This window comes from Ambystoma mexicanum, chromosome 10 (assembly GCF_040938575.1).
Source record: "Ambystoma mexicanum isolate Mex_15411 chromosome 10, UKY_AmexF1_1, whole genome shotgun sequence".
In the NCBI taxonomy this organism is placed as follows: Eukaryota; Metazoa; Chordata; class Amphibia; order Caudata; family Ambystomatidae; genus Ambystoma; species Ambystoma mexicanum.
In genome coordinates this window covers 1272784826-1272805865 of record NC_090932.1, presented here as the reverse complement: position 1 = coordinate 1272805865, position 21040 = coordinate 1272784826, and the positions used below count along the sequence as shown (strand labels likewise).

Below are 21040 nucleotides of genomic sequence, written 5' to 3'. Positions count from 1 at the left end.
CACACAGAGCGCCTCCAGACTATTTCCAGATATGTCTCACACACAGGATCTTGCACATTAGTGAAATAATAACAAACTATGCAATATCTTATTGAGTAACAATGCATGCACGTGTGGGAGTAGGGCCGTCACACCGTTGACTTGACTATTATCCCCTTACATGTTGACTTAGCCATTCATGGTTACTCCTTAATTGACCCACCATATGCTTTGAACTTCATTTCAATGACCCATAGCCAGCATAGTCAAAGTTGAAGGATCATGGGAGTTGTAGTCCAAAACACCTGGAACGCCACATCATGAGAAACCATTTTTTCTAGTCCGTGCTTTCCTACCTGCCATTGGTGCGAGCCCAAAATGATTAGACAGCAGGTTCTACTACAGCTCTATGCTACAACACTGCTCGTTTCTCAACAGCATCTACTCCTCCGCTCGGGTACATCCTGAAATGATGCTGCTTGTTTCCTGAAAATGTCGAAATCGAGCTGTAGCTCTAGTTTTGGGACTTTGCTGATGTTTGCATCATTCAAGCCTTGCTCTGTCTCTGCAGCCCTGGATAACTGGTGGGATTGTCCTCTACTGCATCCCTATCCAGTCTCCCATGTGGAAAAAATCAAATAAATCATGGGCCTTCCTCTGGTAGAAGCAAGCTGCGAGGTTTCTGAATAATGCTTGGCCTTTCTCTGGGGAAGATGAAAGGGCACATATCCCACACTTAATGATTTGAACACTCCTAGGGACAGGGGAAGTTAAGTCTGGCACAAAACTCCCCCACTCTTTTCTGAACACCCCATGCAATCAAGTGTACCTGTGTAGGCTGCTGGTCGGTAGGGGAGCTTCCGGAGGGCCACGGGGGCGCTGGGCCGTCCTGAGTCCTGGACCTCTGCGTATCTGCTCGTATCTGCAAAACAGATGCAAGGAAATGATGCCTCACTCACAGTCGTGTATGGGTCATTGTCAATACAAACCATCTACCCTGGTGCTCTACGTACCGGTGGTGGTTTAACATCACCATACATACTTACCAAAAGGCTGGCAGGCTGTGACCAGCCCTCTAGTCCAAGAGACTGCCAGCTGGTGAATGACCCCATCCCTCCTTTCAACAATGGTGAGTTGGTCACTGACCCCACCTCTTCTCCTCTAGAGGTTGTCAGGTAGTGACTGACCGCACCACTACTTTCTAACCAAGTAACTACAACTGAATTAATGATCCCATCCACTCCTTCTGATATATGGACAGCGTTGTTGCGGGCTTTACCTCCACCTACTGTCAAGAGACTACCATCCTACCCACTGACCCAGAGACTGTCAGCTGTTGAATGACAACCACCGTCCAATTAAGTGATTCAGCGACTGCAGGTCAAGGCAGACCACATTACTACTTCTGTCAAAGAGTGGCCACGCCCCTATTTACTGACACAGAGACTGACAGATGGTAACTGACTTCCCCATCCCTTTCTTCCAGGGACTTGCAGCTGGTGACTGACTCCACCTCTCCTTATGCATTAGTGTTCTTCAAACTGTGGCTCGCGCCCCCTGCTAAGGCGTGAATGCTAAACCTTGAAGAACAATTAACAGCCGATCAGCGTTTATCGCGGCAATGCAGAGGACGCTGCTACCTTTGAACTCTGCCATTTAGTAAGGTGCTAATTTCAGTAAACACAGCTTGGACTCTTCCATGCTTTATTTACTTCTAGAAAGGAGCACCTGACTTAAAGGCAGAACGCATAGTCAGTGCCTGCCACAACACAGCCATCCCTGACTGAAAGGCAGAACGCATAGGCAACGCTTGCCACAACACAGCCATCCCTGACTGAAAGGCAGAACGCATAGGCAACGCTTGCCACAACACAGCCATCCCTGACTGAAAGGCAGAACGCATAGGCAACGCTTGCCACAACACAGCCATCCCTGACTGAAAGGCAGAACGCATAGGCAACGCTTGCCACAACACAGCCATCCCTGACTGAAAGGCAGAACGCATAGGCAACGCTTGCCACAACATAGCCGTCCCTGATTGAAAAGCAGAATGCAAAGGCTGAGCTTGCCACAACAAGTGGGTTTATTGTGGCAAACGCTGCCTTTGCATTCTCCCTTTCAGTTAGGTGCTCCTTTCAAGAAGTAAATACAGCTTGGACTCTTCCATGCTGAGTTAAGTTCTTGAAAGAAACACCTGACTCAAAGGCAGAACGCATAGGCAACGCTTGCCACAACACAGCCATCCCTGACTGAAAGGCAGAACGGATAAGCAACGCTTGCCACAACACAGCCATCCCTGACTGAAAAGCAGAATGCAAAGGCTGAGCTTGCCACAACAAGTGGGTTTATTGTGGCAAACGCTGCCTTTGCATTCTGCCTTTCAGTTAGGTGCTCCTTTCAAGAAGTAAATACAGCTTGGACTCTTCCATGCTGAGTTAAGTTCTTGAAAGAAACACCTGACTCAAAGGCCGAATGCAAAGGCAGCGCTTGCCATAACACAGCCTCTTTGCTGTATTGTGGCAACCGCTGCTTTTGCATTCTGCCTATCAGTAAAGTGCTACATTCAAGAAGTTAACACAGCGTGGATTCTTCCATGCTGTGTTAACTTCTTGCAGGGAGCACTTGAGTGAAAGGCAGAATGCCATACCTCTCAACTGACACACTTTGGGGGTGTCTTCCACCTGGGAATGAATTAATTCAATTAATTTCTTTTTTTGTGTTTACGTGTTTTATTGAAAGCAGGAAAAAAAACAAAAAAGAAACAACAATGCATATACATTGTGGCAAATACAGGAATAACAACGCAAGCACCTTGTAATAAAACATATTAAAACTTTAGGGCGCATTGAATTAAGACTATGTAAAAAACGTATTTTCCTGGCATAAATGGGGAGGGGAAACATATAACAAAACAATACAGACAGGAGAGTAAGGAAGTGGGGAGGGTAAGGGGTAAGGGGAAATGATAGGATAAGTGTAATCATTAAAAACGGAAATCGTGATATCATATTAAAACAGAGTAATCATTTGAGGAGAGGAAATCTAAAAACATTCTCCATTACTTGTCATACAGTATTGGGGTTGAAGCTATACATCCCTCCACTCTATGTATACTACATATGGAGTTCCACCATATTTTATGATTCATTAGGTCAGATTTTTTCCAATTGTTGTGATAACTTGAACTGCAGTTAGAATAAACAAATCGAATAAATAAGAAGTGTGGGATTCTAGGTGATGCTGAAACAGAGCACTATAATATTTTAAAATGTAAAGGTTCATTTAACTTAAAGATACATTTAATGATGCGCCATATATTGTTCCAACATTTTTCATTATATTTACACTCCAAAAACATATGTTTGAACGATCCTTCACCATCATGAGAATTCCAAAATGTATTATCCAAAGATATCCTACACTTAAAAAGCATAGCAGGGGCAATAAAAATTCTATGACGGAAAAAGAAAAGAGTTTGGTGTTAGATTAGCTGAAACAGTTATGGTTGATGTTTTTTTCCAAAAAGACGACCAGGCATAGTCTCCAAAGGTTACTGAACAGTCTTGTTGCCATCCTTGCTGTGTTTTCTATTGGAGATGTGCTGTTAAGTCTTTAGTAAGGTCTTTAAAAAAAGGAGGCTGAAAACGGATAGTTTTGCATATGATTTTATCTAACAACATTGATTTGCCCAGACGATTCCATCAGAAGCTGCAGGTTATCTATGATATCATTAATTAATAATAAATATTGGTGATAGAAAGACTTAGGAGTGACGAATTTCACTGTGAATTCATTGAAAGTTAGCGGTATACCTTGATTAAAAAGTTGATGTACATATTTGATTCCTTTTAATATCCAACTTTTCCCAAAAATATTACCATTAATTTGGATAGGGTTGTTTGACTAAATGAACTGTGATATACACTCAGAGGGGATCGTATAGATGAGATACACTCCAATGTGTTTAGCAATAAACTGAACAATAGTGTATTTAATAACTCTATTTTTTGCAGTAAATAAATGGCATTCAGATAAAGAGAAGGGCCAAACCATAATAACTTCAACGCAAACACATGTTGGGGTGTCAAAGTATTCAGCTTGTCAAAACCAGCTTTGTACTTGCTTTAGTATAAAGGCAGAATATTTAGTAAAAGAGGGAAATCCCACCCCTCCACACATGACTTTCCTCTTTAGTCTACTTAGGAGATTCTATGTTTTTTCCTATCCCACAAAATTCTGGCAAGACATGTACCAATATCATTAAACAATTTACTTGGAATTGGGACAGGAAGCATAAATAAGGGGTATGAAATAATCAGGGAAATCATAATTTTAATGGATTGGAGGCAACCCGACCAGTATAGATTTAATGGGGACAAGGTATCTAAGAGTCTCTTAAGTTTGGTTAGTATGATATTAGTATTTTCTTTGACTGACGAGAACATTTGCAGTCCTAGATATTTGATTTTCTCAGAACACCATCTCATGCCATATGGTTGGACATTATGTTTAGTGCAATAAATGTTCAGGGAAAGAATTTCCAAATTACCCATAACTAATTTGTATCCTGAGGCTAATGAAAAATGTGATATTGTGTCAAGTATATTGCCTAAACTTATTTCAGGATTCTCAAGAAATAGAAAGATATCATTTGCGTAGGCTGCCAATTTAACTTGCAAATCACCAAAAGTTATTGCCTGGATATGTGGGTGTAGTGTAATCGTTTCTAAAAATGGTTCAAGGGCTAAAATAAATAATAGAGGAGAAAGAGGGCATCCTTGCCGTGTACCTCTGCCTAAAGTAAAAAGGGAGACATCTGACCATTTATTAATTTAGTGGTTTTGGGATTTGAATAAAGAACACAAATCATGGATATAAAAGTTTGATGAAGACCATGCCATTGCAATGCATTAAACCCATTCAACTCTATCAAACACTTTTTCGGCATCTAAGGCAACAGCTGCATAGGGATCACTTGAGAGGGCTGCAACATTCAAATCATCCTGAAAGATCCTAACGTTGGATGCGGAGAGTCTTCCTTTAACATACCTCACCTGGTCTTGTTTAATTAATTTAGGCAAAAAAGGGAGAAGTCTATTTGCTAAGATTTTTTGCGAAAATGTTGCAGTCAGTGTTAATTATGGAAATTGGTCTGTAGCTTTGTGGTAATTCAGCATCCTTATTAGGTTTAGGGAATGCCAGAAGCATGGCTTCTGTGAAGGAGCTTTCAGATTTTGAGTTTAAGATAACGTGAGAGAAAAGTTCAAATAGTCTGGGGGTAAGTAATTATTTGAAATTAGCATAAAAGTCAATGGAAAATCCATTGGGTCCTGGCGCCTTGCCTTTTTTAAGCCCATGTATTTCCTTGATAGTTTCCTTTTGTGTTATGGCTGATTTAAGAGAGTCAACATGAATAGTCAGATAATTTGAGTGTGTAATATTCTGTAGGAAGGCAGTAATGTCTGGATTATCGGAAGTGGACTTGGAGTAACATAATTGATGATAGAATGTACAGAATAAATTAATAATCTCTTTATCTCCAAATTTTCTAGTACTATTTAAGTCTCTAATTACTGTAATTCTGCTTCTTTCTTTTTTAATTTTGGGGTAAGAAGCTAGGGATTTAGTGGTTTTATTGGAAAATTGCTAATTTTTTATTTATACTTTAACAGGTTAGGACATGATTATTCAGAGGTAAGTTTATTATATTTCATTCTTAGCTGTACTATATCGAAATGAGTTTCCTTAGAAGGTTTAGCGATACATTGTTTTTCAAGGATTTTACATTTTCTTAGAATTTCTTTGGATTCGTGTTGCATAATCTTCATTTTGCTTGCCACAAAGGAGATTATTTCACCTTTAAGTACTGCTTTATAGCAGTTGCAATTATTCGGTATAGAAGTGTCTGTCGCTTTATTAATCTGAACATAATTATTGTGAGCATTTGTCAGGAAAGGAGCACTCTTTTTTTCTTTTAATAGGGCCAAATTAAATATCCATCTATTTGATTTGAAAATAGGATGGGTATCGCTAAGTTTAATATGGACAGTGGCATTATCAGATAGGGATATACATTCTATAGTGAAATCGATTAGGCTGGTAGCTAAGGCGTTAGCCGGAAAGATATAGGGAATCCTAGAAAATAAGTCATGGGGACTAGAAAGAAAGGTATACTCCTTGTCTGATGGGTGTTGCAGGCACCAGGCATCAGCAATGCCTAATTCAGAGATATCCATTAGGATTTGGTTGTGTAATTTTGAATTTTTAAAAGGAGACTTTGAATTTCTGTCCAGAAATGGATCTTCTATTTCATTACAATCCCCACATACGATAATATTTTGTACATTTGAGCAAAGCAAACGTTCCTTAAGTTGTTTCCAGAAAACAGGGTCTGGTGCATTAGTACCATATACATTTAAAATTGAGTAGTAAGCAGAGTGAAAGCGAATATTCAAATGGACTCATCTTCCTGAGTCATCAGACTCTGAGCAATTGATCTTGCAATCAAAGTTTCTATTTATCAGGATAATGCCTACATTTTTCTTTCCCTGTGCCGGACTTGCAAAGACCTTACCCACCCAGATCTTCCTAAGCTTTACAGCTTCTAAAGTTGAGAGCTGAGTTTCTTGAATGCAAGCAATGGAATGCTTATTTCTATTGAGATATTATAGTACCTTTTGTCTGATGACGGGATTGTGAAGGCCTTTAACATTCCAAGATGATATATTTATAGACATAGGAATTCAGAAGTAAACAATATGAACCTTAAATAAATAATTGATTGAGTAACGGGAGAATATGAAGATAATGATTTCCAAACCGTTTTGATGAAGTTTCCAGTAATTATGAATAGTGTGGTACCCCTAGGGGAAGAACAACAGGATAAGGGGATATATAAGGTAAAAAGGATGACAAACAAGAACATGAAAATGAGTAAAATTAGATCGTAACTCATGGTGTGATAAAACAAAATGGTTAACTGTAAACAGAAAAAACATTTCATGTTGGAAACAAAGAACAGTACTGAGGGTGGGGCATCCAGTGAGATCAGGTTATCCGAGGCAGCATTCTCGCACAGTTAAGCTTAGAGAGTCAAAATGTTTAAGAGAATTTATGTTGCATTATTTAGAGGATCAGTAGTATCCATTTCATCCGACCTTTGAGATTGAATACATTGTCTCAGGTCTCCAGGATTGTCAAAATAGGTAGTGTGTCCCTTAAAGGTTACTATTAAGGACACAGGATGAACCATTCCATATCTGGCATTAAGTTGTTTGAAGGCTGGTCTTAGCGCTAATAGCTCTTCTCTTCTTGCGGCAGTAGAATTTGCAACATCTTGAGAGAAGAACATTTTATTTCCATTCCATGTGAGATGTTTAGTCATGTTGACCTTTTTCATTATAGGCTGCACATGTTTAAAATCCAGGAGAGCAAAAATAAAAGTTCTTGAGGCATTTGTAGGGTTCTGAGGTCGTAGCGGACCAATCCTGTGGGCTCTTTGAATGTTAAGTTGCAAGTAAGGGGGGAGGCCAAATAGTCTAGAGCGCATATTAGTAAGGAAAGGAATGGTATCCTCTCCTTCAATTCCTTCAGAAAGGCCCACAATGCGAAGATTATTTCTTCTGTTTCTCTTTTCCAGGTTTTCTGAGTGCTTTGACTGAGTTTTCTAAGTTAACAAATCTATTTGTTATGTCTTCCGCATTACTCACTCTGCGCTCCACTTCAGAGATCCTAGAGTCAAAAGCTGACCATTTATCATCCCAATATTGTAGTTTACTGTTATTTGCCCCCATAAATGGTTTTAAAGCTCTAATTTCAGTAAAAATGGCAAGCATGGCTGGGTCCATACCTTCTTCATTGTGAGTGGGTGAATCACCTTTTTGCCTTTTTAACATAGTGGCAGTAGTTGAGGTATTATCTTTAGCCATGTTTTTCTTAGATGTTGCCATATTTATATAAAAGAGGTATTTTGTATATAACTAGACATGTATAATGTGGACATCCTTATCCCTCTTAAAATTATAGAGCCCCTATTTAATAATAAGCAATTAAGGTTAGAGCATCCAAAATTGCTTAAATGATATGATATGATATGCCATTTTTAACGCGCCTTTACACAAGTGTTTCAAGGTGTGGCAAGAAAGGGGGAAACGGGGGAGGACAGAGACAACGATATTACTAGGGCAAGTGACATTGAGATCACGAAAATGTGAAGAAAAGGACATTTTTAATGCAATTTTAGGAAGTATAATACAGTGAGTTCATGAGGTACAAACAGGAGGAGAGTTATTTAGCACATATAGCACTTCTCAGAGTCACAAAATATCTAAAAGACTATGTGCAGATTTAGTGTTGTTTCCAATTGGTTTAGCAGATTTGATCTGTGTTGTGAGGAAAAAGCGTTCCCATCAGCAGGCGGTGCGCACGTCACACATTACCCGGAACAGCTGACTGGATTTTCCATCTCACTGCTTCATGGTCTCTCATGCAGCTCCTTCTTGCTATGTATTACAGCCCACCAGACTAGCAATCTCGCTGCACTTGGGCTCACCTTGTTTCTACAGGGTCACGAACGAGTCAAAGGTAAGAAGGGATACACTCTTGGACGGTCTTTTTATTATTCAACTTAAAGCGAGGGATGGAGCTGAGGAACTAGCCTGCCATTCAGCTCGGCGCCAAGCCACGCCCCCTGTCCATTAATTTGAATGGGCTCCCACTAGACCAAAACAGAATTCTCTTTGTTTACCTGCATTGGGGAATTAGAAGGTTGAGAGGTACGGATTTCAAAGACAGCGCTTCCCACACCACTGCCGTACTTGACTAAAATGCAGAATGCAGAGGCAGCGCTTGCCACAACACAACTGCACCTGACTGAAAGGCAGAATGCAAAAGCAGTGCTTGCCACAACACAGCCACATCTGAATGAAAGGCAGAATGCAAAGGCAGTACTTGCCACAACACAGCCACACCTGACGAAACGGCAGAATGCAAAGGCAGCGCTTGCCACAACAACTGTGTTCAGTCAGACTCATGCGTTTGAGAGGAAAGTGTGGTCACTTAGTCTCTCTGCAAGGTCCCTACTCAGAGCTATCCCCGTAACCATGGATGGGGGTCACTGGAAAGCTGTGCCCCCTCTCAACCGGTGACTTCCATGATCCCAGGAGTCGTCCCAACTTCAAAACATTTCCACAAGGGGTGTTTTGGAATTTTGGATAGAAAGGTTTGAAGACCACTGCATTAGAGAATGCCATGACTCAGTCCAGAGGTTTCTGTCCAGCCTCTCTACTTGCAAAAAGACTCAATCTCAATTAGCTGGTGACTGAGCCCAACCCAACTTAATAGACCACAAGCTCAGCTAGCTGGAGAGTTAATACCACCCTTTTTTAGCAACCCAGAAACTCTACTAGGTGGTGACTGACCCCAGCCCTTTCTTAGTAACCCAGAAACCCTACTAGGTGGTGACTGACCCTACCCTTTTTTAATAACCCAAGACTCTACTAGCTAAAGGCTGACCTCACCCCCACTTACTGACTCAGAGATTTTGGGGTAGTTAGGAAGGGTACCCGTTAATACAAAGGGTTCATGTTGCGCACACCATATTGATGACTGGAAGTAGTGGCAAATTTGGAGTGATGTTGCAATTTTATATATATTGAGTGTAGGTAATTATAGATGGGATATGTTTTTATGTATTTATTTATTTGTACTGCACCATTAGCCCACAGGCATCAGGGCTACCTTTAGAGCTACTGTTTGTCCAGAATGTATACATATTAGCTTGCAAGCACGCAGAAAGATAAAGTATTAAATCCACCAAATGTAAAAACATGCATGCACATTAATATAAATATATGTGGAATATATTAATTTCATTATAGTATCCTTTTCACAATGACCAAAACACGGTAGTTGGGGCTCTCTTGCAAAATGCAATTTGACTTTTAAATTGACTTTGTCAGGTTTTCAGACGGCAAAGAACAGGTGAATGAGTAAATTAACAACCATCACTGTCAGCAGCTGCAGAAAATAGCCGTGAGTTTTTATGGGCTGATAAGTCTCATAGATCGTAGATGTAATCTCCTGCAGCCTCAGAGCGTGACTGATGGAGTTGCGTTATTTATTTTGGTAAATTGTAAAACGCGGTGTAAGCCAGTGCCTAAAGCATTTTAGGAGTTTTAATTGTGCAATGAAGTGTGAGTTCTTGTAGATTGGAAAGGTTAAATGGAACAGTGACTTGGTAAATGAGTTAGCATCATGACCAAAGAGAAATCGTTCACCCAGCCTTCTCATATCATGGAGAACATTCATGCAAGCCTTGTGCAAATGTAGAGGTAGGGTATAAACGGATTAGGAACATTATTGCTAGCAAATAATTATGTTTACAATTATGTTTTTAGCCACCATGTGTTGACGTCATGGCCTACTACGGACGAATCATAAGAAAGGTGTGTAATGAATATAATCTGAACATAATTATTAAGATAAAACTGGCCAATGAAAATGTAGGAATTGGGAAACGATGGGTTTTCTTTGAAGAGTGTTTCATCCTAATCATGTTTGGGGATGGATTGCAATAAAGTATTTGGGAGTGTTTTAACTGTTGCAAAACTGTATAAAATATGTGAACTGATGTGGTTGTTTGAGACTCGGATTAGTTTGGTCCTGTAACACCATCTAACTCCTCCCTGGAAAATTGTGTACAACCGTGTACTCACTTCTTAAGTGGTGGGCCTGTTTGGGTAAAGGTGATTAAAGGCCCATACGCACCGAGACTATTCTAGTTGAAGACTGACTGCACCCAAACCTACTGAACCAGACACTGTAGCAGCTGGTGATTGACCATTCCCTGTTTTCTGACCCAGCTATTGATAGACAGTGGCTGACTCAACTACATTTAATGGAATACGACTCTACTCACTGGTGGCTGACTTTGAGAAACTAGTCCAGCAGGGCAGGAATGGGAGAGTGACTGAAAGATGAGCTGCCACAATACATTATCTGTGAGATAGCAGACAGAAGCAAGCCAATGTGTCTCCTTATAACATGTTTTGGCTCACTGTATTGTAGAGAGGCAGATGAATGCATCATTCATGACATTGGCCCCTCCCCCACAGCTGTATCGCAGGTATGAGAGAAGATATTCACTAAATGTTTTGACCACGTCTAGGAGGAATGCAGGAAGAGGCAAACCTGCTGATGGGTATGTAGTCTGGATGTGTGAAGACAGCTATTAATCAATATATCAAAATACTCCCATTATGCAAGATGCTGCCCAGATACAGTGAAAAACTCCTTAAATACCATTCGAGTGGGTAAGGGCCCCAGCTGATAAAATGTCTAAAACAGTACTACAGCATATGACAACATTTTTGCATGCAGCATATAAAGGGAAGAAATTGCAAAAGAGATTAGCCATTTTGGAATAATGGAGGATGTATGAAAATGAGAAAGCGGATCCACCCATGATAGAATGTATGCTTAATCAGCATGAAGGGGAGGGCATAGCACCCTCAGCTCCTCCATCTCATTATCAGGCTGACGATATATCTAATGACACACAAGGGTTACACCGATTAAAAGAGCTAAAAGCAGCAACAGGATATACTAACCCTGCATATGAGCCACCAACCCATAATAGTGAGGACATTCTTAATAGAGCTAAACTAGCCAAGAACAAACCAGTGCCTATATGTGACGGGGATAGTGAACAAAGAACATTACAGGCAAGACTAACAAGAGCAGAGGAAGAAATTCTGAGACATAGGGAAAAACAAGAACAATAAGGAAGAGATAGCCATCACCTCAAATAAATGGGTAGGAGGGCAAACATTATCAAATTAGATGGGAAAAATGCAAGTGAACTCGAAGAATGGGAAAAAGACAGTAAAGACAGAGAAAGATTAGAGAAAGAGGATGAAGAGGACGAAAGGAGAAGAAAAGAGGAGAGAAAATAGAAGGATTGAAGACAGAGAAAGACAAAGGGAAGAGCAGCAAAAAGAGCAAGAGAAGGAAACAGAAAGGCAAAATAGGGAAGAAAGAGAAAGAGCTAGAAAAAGAAAGGAAAATGAAATAAGACAACACGAACAAGAAAGGAAAAAGGAAAAGTGAGAAGAAGAAAGATAACTAGAAATGGCATTAAGTATGAGGAGATGGGAAGAAAAAAGAGTGAAGGAGCGCAAACAAAGAGAAAAAGATAAGAGTTCAGGGAAAAACAGTGGGGAAATGGAGCAGATGTTCAGAAGATGTTCCTGTCAAGACGAAAATGAAGGAGCAGCCATACAAGTACAGATTAAAAATCTTCACGACAGCAGGCAGGACAGTGGGTCACTTAACATGACCAAGGGTGTAGGAGAGCCTCTATATAGAGATGAAGAAGACGCTTTTGACAAATAAGTGGAGGAATATTACAGATCCAGCATGAACATGGAAACATACCCTAAAGACAAAGGAGATGGGGGCAGTGATGGTCATGGGAAATTAAGGTCATCAGAGGAAGATGAAGAAACTGCGCAAGCTCAGCTCACAGACACAGAGGCCCAGCTAGAGAAAACATGGCAGAGTTTAAAGAAGGGAGGGCAGTGGCCAGACACTATAAAGATTTGTGGGGAGCCGAAAAGGCGATCAAGCAGTTACAAGAATAATACACCATATGTAACTAGATTGTAGAATCTACCAGGAAGACAGGAAGAAAGAGAATGACTGTGACAGACATTGATGGAGGAGCAGAAGTGTTGGCTGGATTTGGAAGAGGGATGACTATGACAGTTCCCATTATTAGAGAAAGGGGAGGAAGACTACAATACATATTGTGGCCACAAATGGAGAAAGAAAACTAAGGTGTAAGCTACAGTCTTTAACGTCTGGAGCGGGAAAATGGATTTACAAGCTGGAAAGAATGATTTTAGGGATGATGATAGCTATAGGTGACATAAAAAGCTTACTTGCCATCATTATTGGGGAGGGAGCTGATGACATTTGGAACCAAGCAGGGTATCCTGGAATAAAAGTCCACATGACAGTGCATGATGGAGCACCATTCAATAATTGCAAGGCAGATATTTGGAGAGCGCTTAGAGTACAATATCCTGACACGTCAGACATGAGCGCACTCATTACACGCAAAATACATGATGATGAAGATCCTGTTGCCTATATTCAGGAGATTCAAGAACATTGGCATCTTGAGACGAGGGAACCGTGGGATAAAAATACATCTATTTGTTATCACATACTATGTCAGGGCTTACCTGAGCCGGTACAGAGTCAACTGAAGAAGCTAGTGGGGATCCAATTGACTATAGTGCATCATTGTTGATTAGTGCAAAAAAAGCAAGAACGAAATGGAAGGAAAGGAAGTTAGAGGAAGTAAAGTTGGTTCAAAAGAAAGTGGCTAGGTTTGTTGTAGAGGGAGCTGTATTGACAAGCAGGGAAGAAGGGCAGATTTCAGAGGTAAAGCAGATACAGCCAGTACCTGGAGGGAACTTTGCAGGAAGGGGAGAATATAATTATTGGCCACAAGGAAGAGGGAACATGCAGAGAGGCAGAGGATCTCAACCACCACAAGGGAATGGTTTTAATGAGGGAATATCCAGATTTGGAGGACAGACGCAGCAATGTTGGTCATGTGGAAAAGCAGAACATTCTGCCCAAGCATGTAGGAGTAGGGGAAGAATGCAACAGAACTGGCAAGGGCAGAGATGGGGACATCTTACCCTCCAACATACAGTGCAAAACAACCTGCATATTATGTCCAAGATCGCACATTGTATCATACATTTGCACCACAAGTACAATCGATCCCACAGAATGGGCCCATGCAAAGTCAATCAATACCCTTGCAGCAACGAGTTTCCACACAGACACAGTCAGAGCAAATGCAACAGACTTCATTGCAGGCATACCATGCACAGCTACAGCAATCACAACCACCTGCACAACAGAACACAGTGACGACATGGAACGCAAATACAGGACAATCAGCAAAGACCACTCGAATAGGAGGTAATGTGACCATGGTGGGTGAGAGTCCTTTTACCGGAACAGGAATTTGTTTGTATCCACAACAGGACAGCCCACAGAAGGGCTTAATGTGTTCCATCCTATTTGTTACGCCGGATCCACACGAGGAACCAAGGGTCAGGGTAATCATAGGTAACAAAACATTGGGCCTCATTATGAGTCCGGCGGTAACCGTGCCAAAAATTCTGGCAGGTTACCGCCAGACTCGTATTACCATTCCGCCTCCGTAATTCAAATGCATTACAACCCTGATGACCTGGTAATTCCGGTAATTCCAGAGGCAGAATTCGGTAAATCCCCATTCCCATGGACTCCATGGAAATGGGGAAGTGGAAACACTGGCACCATCTTGTAATGGTGCTGGTGTTTCCACATCCGCCTGCAGGCGGGTGGTGTTAAACCCGCCAGGTCAGACCTGGCAGGAATGACACCTCCCGCCTGCAGAACTCGACATCAGCCGGTCCGGAAATAAAGATGTCAGCGGGTTTACCGCCACCGTTATTTCCAGACCGGCAGACTCGTAATGAGGCCCATTTTCTTTTCTTGTTGACACGGGAGAGACTCGATCTTGTGTTAGAGAGGGAAAACATCCAATGTCAGTTATTGCCATGAATGCATAAGGATTTTCTGGGGCAGCTACAAGAGTTCCATTTACTGATGATTTACGGATTCAGATAGGAGAACATGACATTTCCATGCCATTATTATATTCTTGACAGACACCAGGTAATATTTTAGGGTGAGATTTGATGAGTCGACTGAACATGACTAGATCGTCTACTGACCAAGAAATTATATGTTCCACACTAGGCATCATATGAATGTGCAAGAATTCATATCTGCTTTTTATGGTCAGCCAGTTTAAAGAGGTTTATCTTTAGACCCTGAAGTATTCTTCTATGGGGAAGAGGTACTAATTGCTTGGCTTCCAGGAATAGAAGACATAACACTGCATTTACTTTCTGACTTTTTATTCAGTCCTGAGATACCAATAGATGAAGAGCTTGGACAGACAGTTCCCGTTGAACTAGAAGGAGCCATTGTAAGAGAAGGAGGGGTGATTCTCCACAGGACTGACGATGATGGAAAAGCATGTAGAAGAATGATAGCACGTGATGAGGAATTAGAGTGAACGATTTGACAGATGAAGAACTCTTTTCAGATAGTGACACGGACAATGAGATAGTGGTCTCCATAAGCCTTACTTATTGGATCACAATTGAGTCAAGGAAGTGCCACAGAAAATGTTACTAGTAAAAAAGACACTATTGTTTTTTGAAGAAAATTTGCCACAAGAACCAAGTATATTATGGATGAGTAGTGCATAGGACGTTGGGTTGTTGAAAGGATCAGGAAGAGTCCAAATAAAGTTAAAACCAGGAGCCAACTTGCCATGAGTAAAGCCGTATCCTATCACTAGGGAGGCAGACAAAGGCATTCTTGCACAATCTATGCTCTAGTATAACAAGGGATATTGGTACAATCAGAATCACCATGTAATACAACAGTGTAACCAGTGAAAAAATGAACAGGGGTATCATGGAGATTTATTCAGGACCTCCACCTCTGAAACCATATTGTTGAAGCAGAGTTTCCATTAGTGCCAAATCCAGCTACCATATTATGTAACATTCCATGTACAGCTAGATACTTTACTATGATAGATTTGAAGAATGCCTTCTTCTCTATCGCTCTGCACAAAGAATCACAAGACTTGACTTCATTTTCATATAGAAATTCCAAGTGGAAACATACAAGATTATCTCAGGAATACTGTGAGCCCCCATCAATATTTAATTAAGTACTTCAAATGGACTTAGGCAACATACAACTTGAAAGCACAGTGATACAATATGTTGACAATATTCTGATATGCAGTGAGACAGAAGAGCAGTGTAGAAAACACTCAGTATATATGATGACCATGTTCGTAGAAAGGGGTTACAAGGTAGACAAGGAGAAACTACCATATTGCCAAGAAGAAGTGCTATACATTGGACATTTGACATCTAAAGAGAGAAAAAAGGTAACCCCCTGAAAGAGCAGAAGCAAATATGAGAACAGCTAAACCAAAGACAATAAGAGAAATGCAGCAGTTCCTAGACCTTTGTAACTATTGTAGAACGTGGGTCTTCAGTTATTGCACCCATATTAAACCTCTGTTAAAGGGACTGAAGGAAGCCCAAAGAGTTAAGATTGGTATAGCAGGGACAGAAGAAATTACAGAAGCATTTGACAAACTGAAAATTGCAATTTTCACTGCACCAGTTTTGGGGATTCCGGATTACAATGAAGAATTCTATTTGTTCTCACGTTCAAACAGAGTGGTAATGATAGCAGTGCTCACCCAAAAGACTATGATAGGGCACAAACCATTAGCATTTTATAGTGGGATTCTGGATCCAGTTATGTGAGGCCACTATCCTTGCGAACAAGCTTTAGCAGCTGCAAGTTTTGCAATAGAGAAATCTTCCAAAATGTCAATGGGGTGTTTAGTCACATTATAGGTGGAGCATGCCATATTTGCCATTCTTGAATACCCCAGAAGCACATTGAACACACAAAGATTATCAGGGATGAAGTAATAATTTCCCCACCAGCGATCAAAGTTGCTAGGTGCAAAGTAGTGAACCCAGCAACGTTCATGGCAGAACTAATACAAGAAGCAGAGAAGGGGCATGATTGCACCAAATACACAAAACAGTATGAGGCGATGCCACACATAAAAGAAAATGCCTTTGAGGGGGAAGAAATTCACTTTATCAATGGATCAGCATCAATTGACCAGAGCAAAGGGGAAAACATGTTGGAACGCAGTAGTAAAGGCAAACCTTACTGGTGATTTGAGGTAGTGCGAAGCACTCGATTACCATACACATTTTCAGCGCAAGCAGCAGAATTGGTAGCGCTTATTATAGCACTTGAAGCTCGTATGGAGGATGAAATAACAATGTGTATTCAGACTCCGCCTCTGTGATGCCAACCATACATTGAAAACTGTCACAGTGGAAGAGGCGTGGTTTTCTGCAAGCAGACGGCCCACGAGTGCAACATGCTCCACTATTGGATAGACTCAGACGCACTGCAGATACCATCGTCCAGTGCTGTGGTAAAATGTGCAGCGCATACTAAGGGTGTAGACTTCATTTCTCAGGGGAACGCAGCCACAGATGTAGAAGCAAAAAGCAAACTCAATTACTTCAATTCTGAAGTAATTGAGTTTGAAACAGTACCTTACAAACATGTCCGCACCGCACAAAACATGATCATGCAGGAAGGGAAGCAATTCATTATCTATGGCCCAAATTATTGAATTACAGGGACGAGCACCAATAGAAGAGCAGGGATATGGACATGTAGGGGTGTTCTCTTTCATGCGTTGATGCAATGTTGCGACTGGGAAGCCGGTTATGCAACTTAAGTTACTTGATGTTGCATTAACTCAGCTACATCATCCTGCCCATGTAACCCAAGAGAGCCTTGCAGTTTTGATTTCATAACACTGGTTCATGCCCAATCTATCTGAACATGTTGCAGCTTTCATTGTGAAACGTTTAGTATATTAGCAATTAACTGCAGCACATACATTACGAACATTGAGAGGAGTGATACCTCCTCCTACTGGACCATTCCAGCACCTGCATATCAATTATGTAGACAGGCTCCAAATTTGTAGTGGGTACAGGTAAATGCTGGTGGCTGTATGCCCTTTTTCAGGATGGATTGAAGCAGGTCCATGCACGCATAGTGGTTCCTTATGCATGGTGAAGTACCTCGTATGTGAGGTCTTGCCAAGATGGGGAGTGTGTGAAGTCCTTCGGTTTGATAATGGGCCATACTTCGTAAATGAAGTGTTTGAGCAGATCACAATCCTATTGCGTATAAAGTACACATTTTCATGTGCTTATCACCCGCAGGCAAACAGTATTTCCAAATGCGTCAATGGATCGCTCAAAGAGACAACCGCCAAATTAAAGGCTACTCTGAAGAAGGGATGGCTCCATTGCCTACCCTTAGCTTTGTTCGCTTTGCAAAATCAACCTGGCTCAGATCACCACCTGACTCCTCATCAGCTGGTGACTGGGCGCTGTATGCGCATGCCCCTCGCTCCTCCTTCTCAAACACTTATGGATGCACATAGTATGTCTGCTGTTTTAAGTGATGAAATGCATAATTACCTGGCATCTAAGACTGTGTTTTGTTTATGTCTCAACATCTTCATGACCGGTCTGGGGGGGTCAAAGAAGAATGATGAAGATCACAGATAAGTCAACATACAAACTTTGCTCCAGCAACCTGTGTTATATCCTGGAGACTACGTGCTAATTAAAAGTGTTGTAAGGAAGTGGCATAAGCCTCCCTATGATGGGCCATATGTCATGGAAAATACCAAGTGTGGTCGCATCTTCGATGTACCAGGCATGAAGGAAGGAACAGTAGTCCTGATGGACCACTACTGGGCCTGGGGATCAAGAGCCTATGTGAAGTTGCCACCAACATGGGGAGGAGTTTGTTCAATAGTACAGATGAACATGCCAGCCCTAGTAGTGCCTCAAAGTGATCTGCAGATCACAGGCCTTCCCAAAATTGATGCAAACCTGAGGAAGAAAAGTTCCCTCATATTCAAACAAGAAAAGAGAGGGAACTATTTCTTAGCAAAATCAGAGGAAGCATACAAGGACGTACCATCTGAACATAAACTGTTTAGTTAGACGGCAGTCATTTTCTAAGCTATGTTTTTTCCTGAAGTCCAAGTTGCTGTGAATCCCAAATGGGTTCAAATCATGAGGTGGGAATTGCTGCAGCCGAATAACACTACAGTGAAAGGTTTCAACAGCATGAAAGAAGATCTGAGAGCCATAAGACTCATGGCTCTCCAAAATAGGTATGTTCTAGATCTAATCACAGTCATCGAAGGAGGCATATGTGCAAAGGTCAGTCCATCCTGTTGTACATACAGACCTGCTCACGATGAAGCAAATGGGACCCTTGCAGAAGCAATAACACTTCTGACAGACCTGCAAACGAAGATCATTGAGGAGGTGGAAGATGTCTTAAGTGATGACTGCTTTCATATTTGTTCTGATGGATCCCTTCCAGGCTAGCAAATGCATTCAAGATACTGATAGCAATACAGATACCAGTACTACTAGGATTCTGTACCCTAAGAATAACAATTATTCAATGTGACAAGACTATGATAAAGACCATTGCAATGAAGGTAGTACTTGAAATACCTGAGCAAATGCATTAAGCTACACAAACGGAAAATCCATCCTACCTGTACATGGAGAGATGTCCCATCATTCCTCCAGGATCCATATTTGGGCATCCCAAGAATCCTTGAGATTATGTGGGTAAATGGATGTTCAATAATAAAACCGGCACATGTTGCTTCATAAACTGGTGTTTGGATGAACATGTGAAATATTCAGGTGACCTGAGGGGAGTGATGAAGGTCTGGGTCCCGAAAAAAACCCTTACTGAGGGAGGACATCAGGAGTGGTGCGGATGAATCAACCACAGGGGGGAATGTAGAGAGGCAAATGAATGTATCATTCGTGAGGTTGGCCCCTCCCCACCGCTGTATCACAGATATGAGAGAAGATATTCACTGAGACAACCGTATCAGCCACTTTTAGGAGGAATGCAGGAAGAGGCAAACCGGCTGATGGATATGTAGTCTGTACATGTGAAGATGACCATTAATCAAGATATCAAAATACTTACATTAACATATAGACATGAAGCAAATGAGCATTCAAAATGAAGTTACGGAGACATTAGGCTAAAGATGGAGTTCAGACATGTAGAATATATACACTTCACATTTTTTAAACATATACAACACAACTAAATATGGGCAATGAAACGCAACACAAAAAACATGCATATGCTTGCTTATAACATAGAACGCAATGGAGGATGGGAAGCCATCTTGGATTAAATGACTGACAAAACTACATTACACGAAGGCAGGAGCCTGAAGCTACAAAAGAGGGGATGGAGAAAATAAGTTAAAACCAAGGAGTAGGGCTGATTGAACAGAAGCTAAGTAGTCTCTGTTGCAAGGGTCCTGTGAAAATAAGGGAGGATGGAACTTCTGGAGAAGAGTCAAGATAACAAGCTTCTGAATACCAGACATTGTTCATGTAAAGATTAGTCGAAGATAAGCCAACCTCATTAAATAGCAGGTGCACTAAATAAACTGTTCAGGAGACGACATACAGATCTCCCAATTCTCTAATGGTCAGAAAGGGTAATGCCACTTGGGTTTATATGAGCTTAAATCAGAGGAGAAACAGTCTGAAGTATGGTCTTCCAGCACGTGATTCATAATTGGACTAACACCGAGAAAATTTAAACATAGACACAGACACCTACTCGCCTCCCTTTTACTTGGAGGAATTGCGAGGCCAAGAAAATTAACTACAAAGAAAATGATTTGGCTCAGGGCCTAGGAGATATGGATGACGAACAAATCAAAGCTTGAAGTAGCATCTGGCTCTCTGTCGCCCAATACTTGTATCAATCCATGTGTGTGCAGCTTGTTGGATTTCTAAAGTCAGTAAGACCAATTCCAGACATTTATCTGTATAATCTGTTTTTCCTTTCTTCAAAGCAATGTTAAGTCAATTAGAGTGACAGTGATAGTCTTTATTTTCAGCAAATATAGGTGGTCCAAGGTGTGACCATCTGATATGCAAGGTGCAATGAAATGATAGACACGTTTAGTTTCTATATTGTAGTTGCAATATTAACCAATCTTTTCCTTTCTAAGGTTTTTCTTGAGAAACGTAGAATTACATCATATGTGGCGAGTATCTGTAATAAAACAGAGCTTGCAATATGCAATTTGGTGAGAGCTGCTAAGATGTAGTGCTATATTCTACTCCTGCGTTATTCTTGTTGAATAAAGCAGGCCCGCTTTGTCATAGCCTTGACTCTGTCGGTCATTTGGGTGCGGGATTTCCTAGCTTCCTGTTCCGCTCAATGGGGAATTCCCAGCCACTTTAAGAGTATGGTATCATGGGCCAAGCTC

At 41.1% G+C, this 21040-nt stretch overlaps 1 protein-coding gene and 1 long non-coding RNA gene across 7 annotated transcripts in view; one reads left to right on the top strand and one right to left on the bottom strand.

Moving 5' to 3' along the window:
• Positions 1-21040, bottom strand: part of EMID1 (EMI domain containing 1) — a 949835-nt gene that overhangs the window by 656615 nt on the left and 272180 nt on the right. For all 5 annotated transcript variants that reach the window (XM_069619253.1, XM_069619249.1, XM_069619250.1 and 2 more), the window contains exon 4: positions 809-901. In XM_069619253.1, the coding sequence (XP_069475354.1) occupies positions 809-901 (93 nt within the window). The remainder of the gene's footprint in view (positions 1-808; positions 902-21040) is intronic.
• LOC138492227 (uncharacterized) overlaps positions 1-21040 on the top strand; it is a 397170-nt gene that overhangs the window by 309796 nt on the left and 66334 nt on the right. The window lies entirely within an intron of this gene.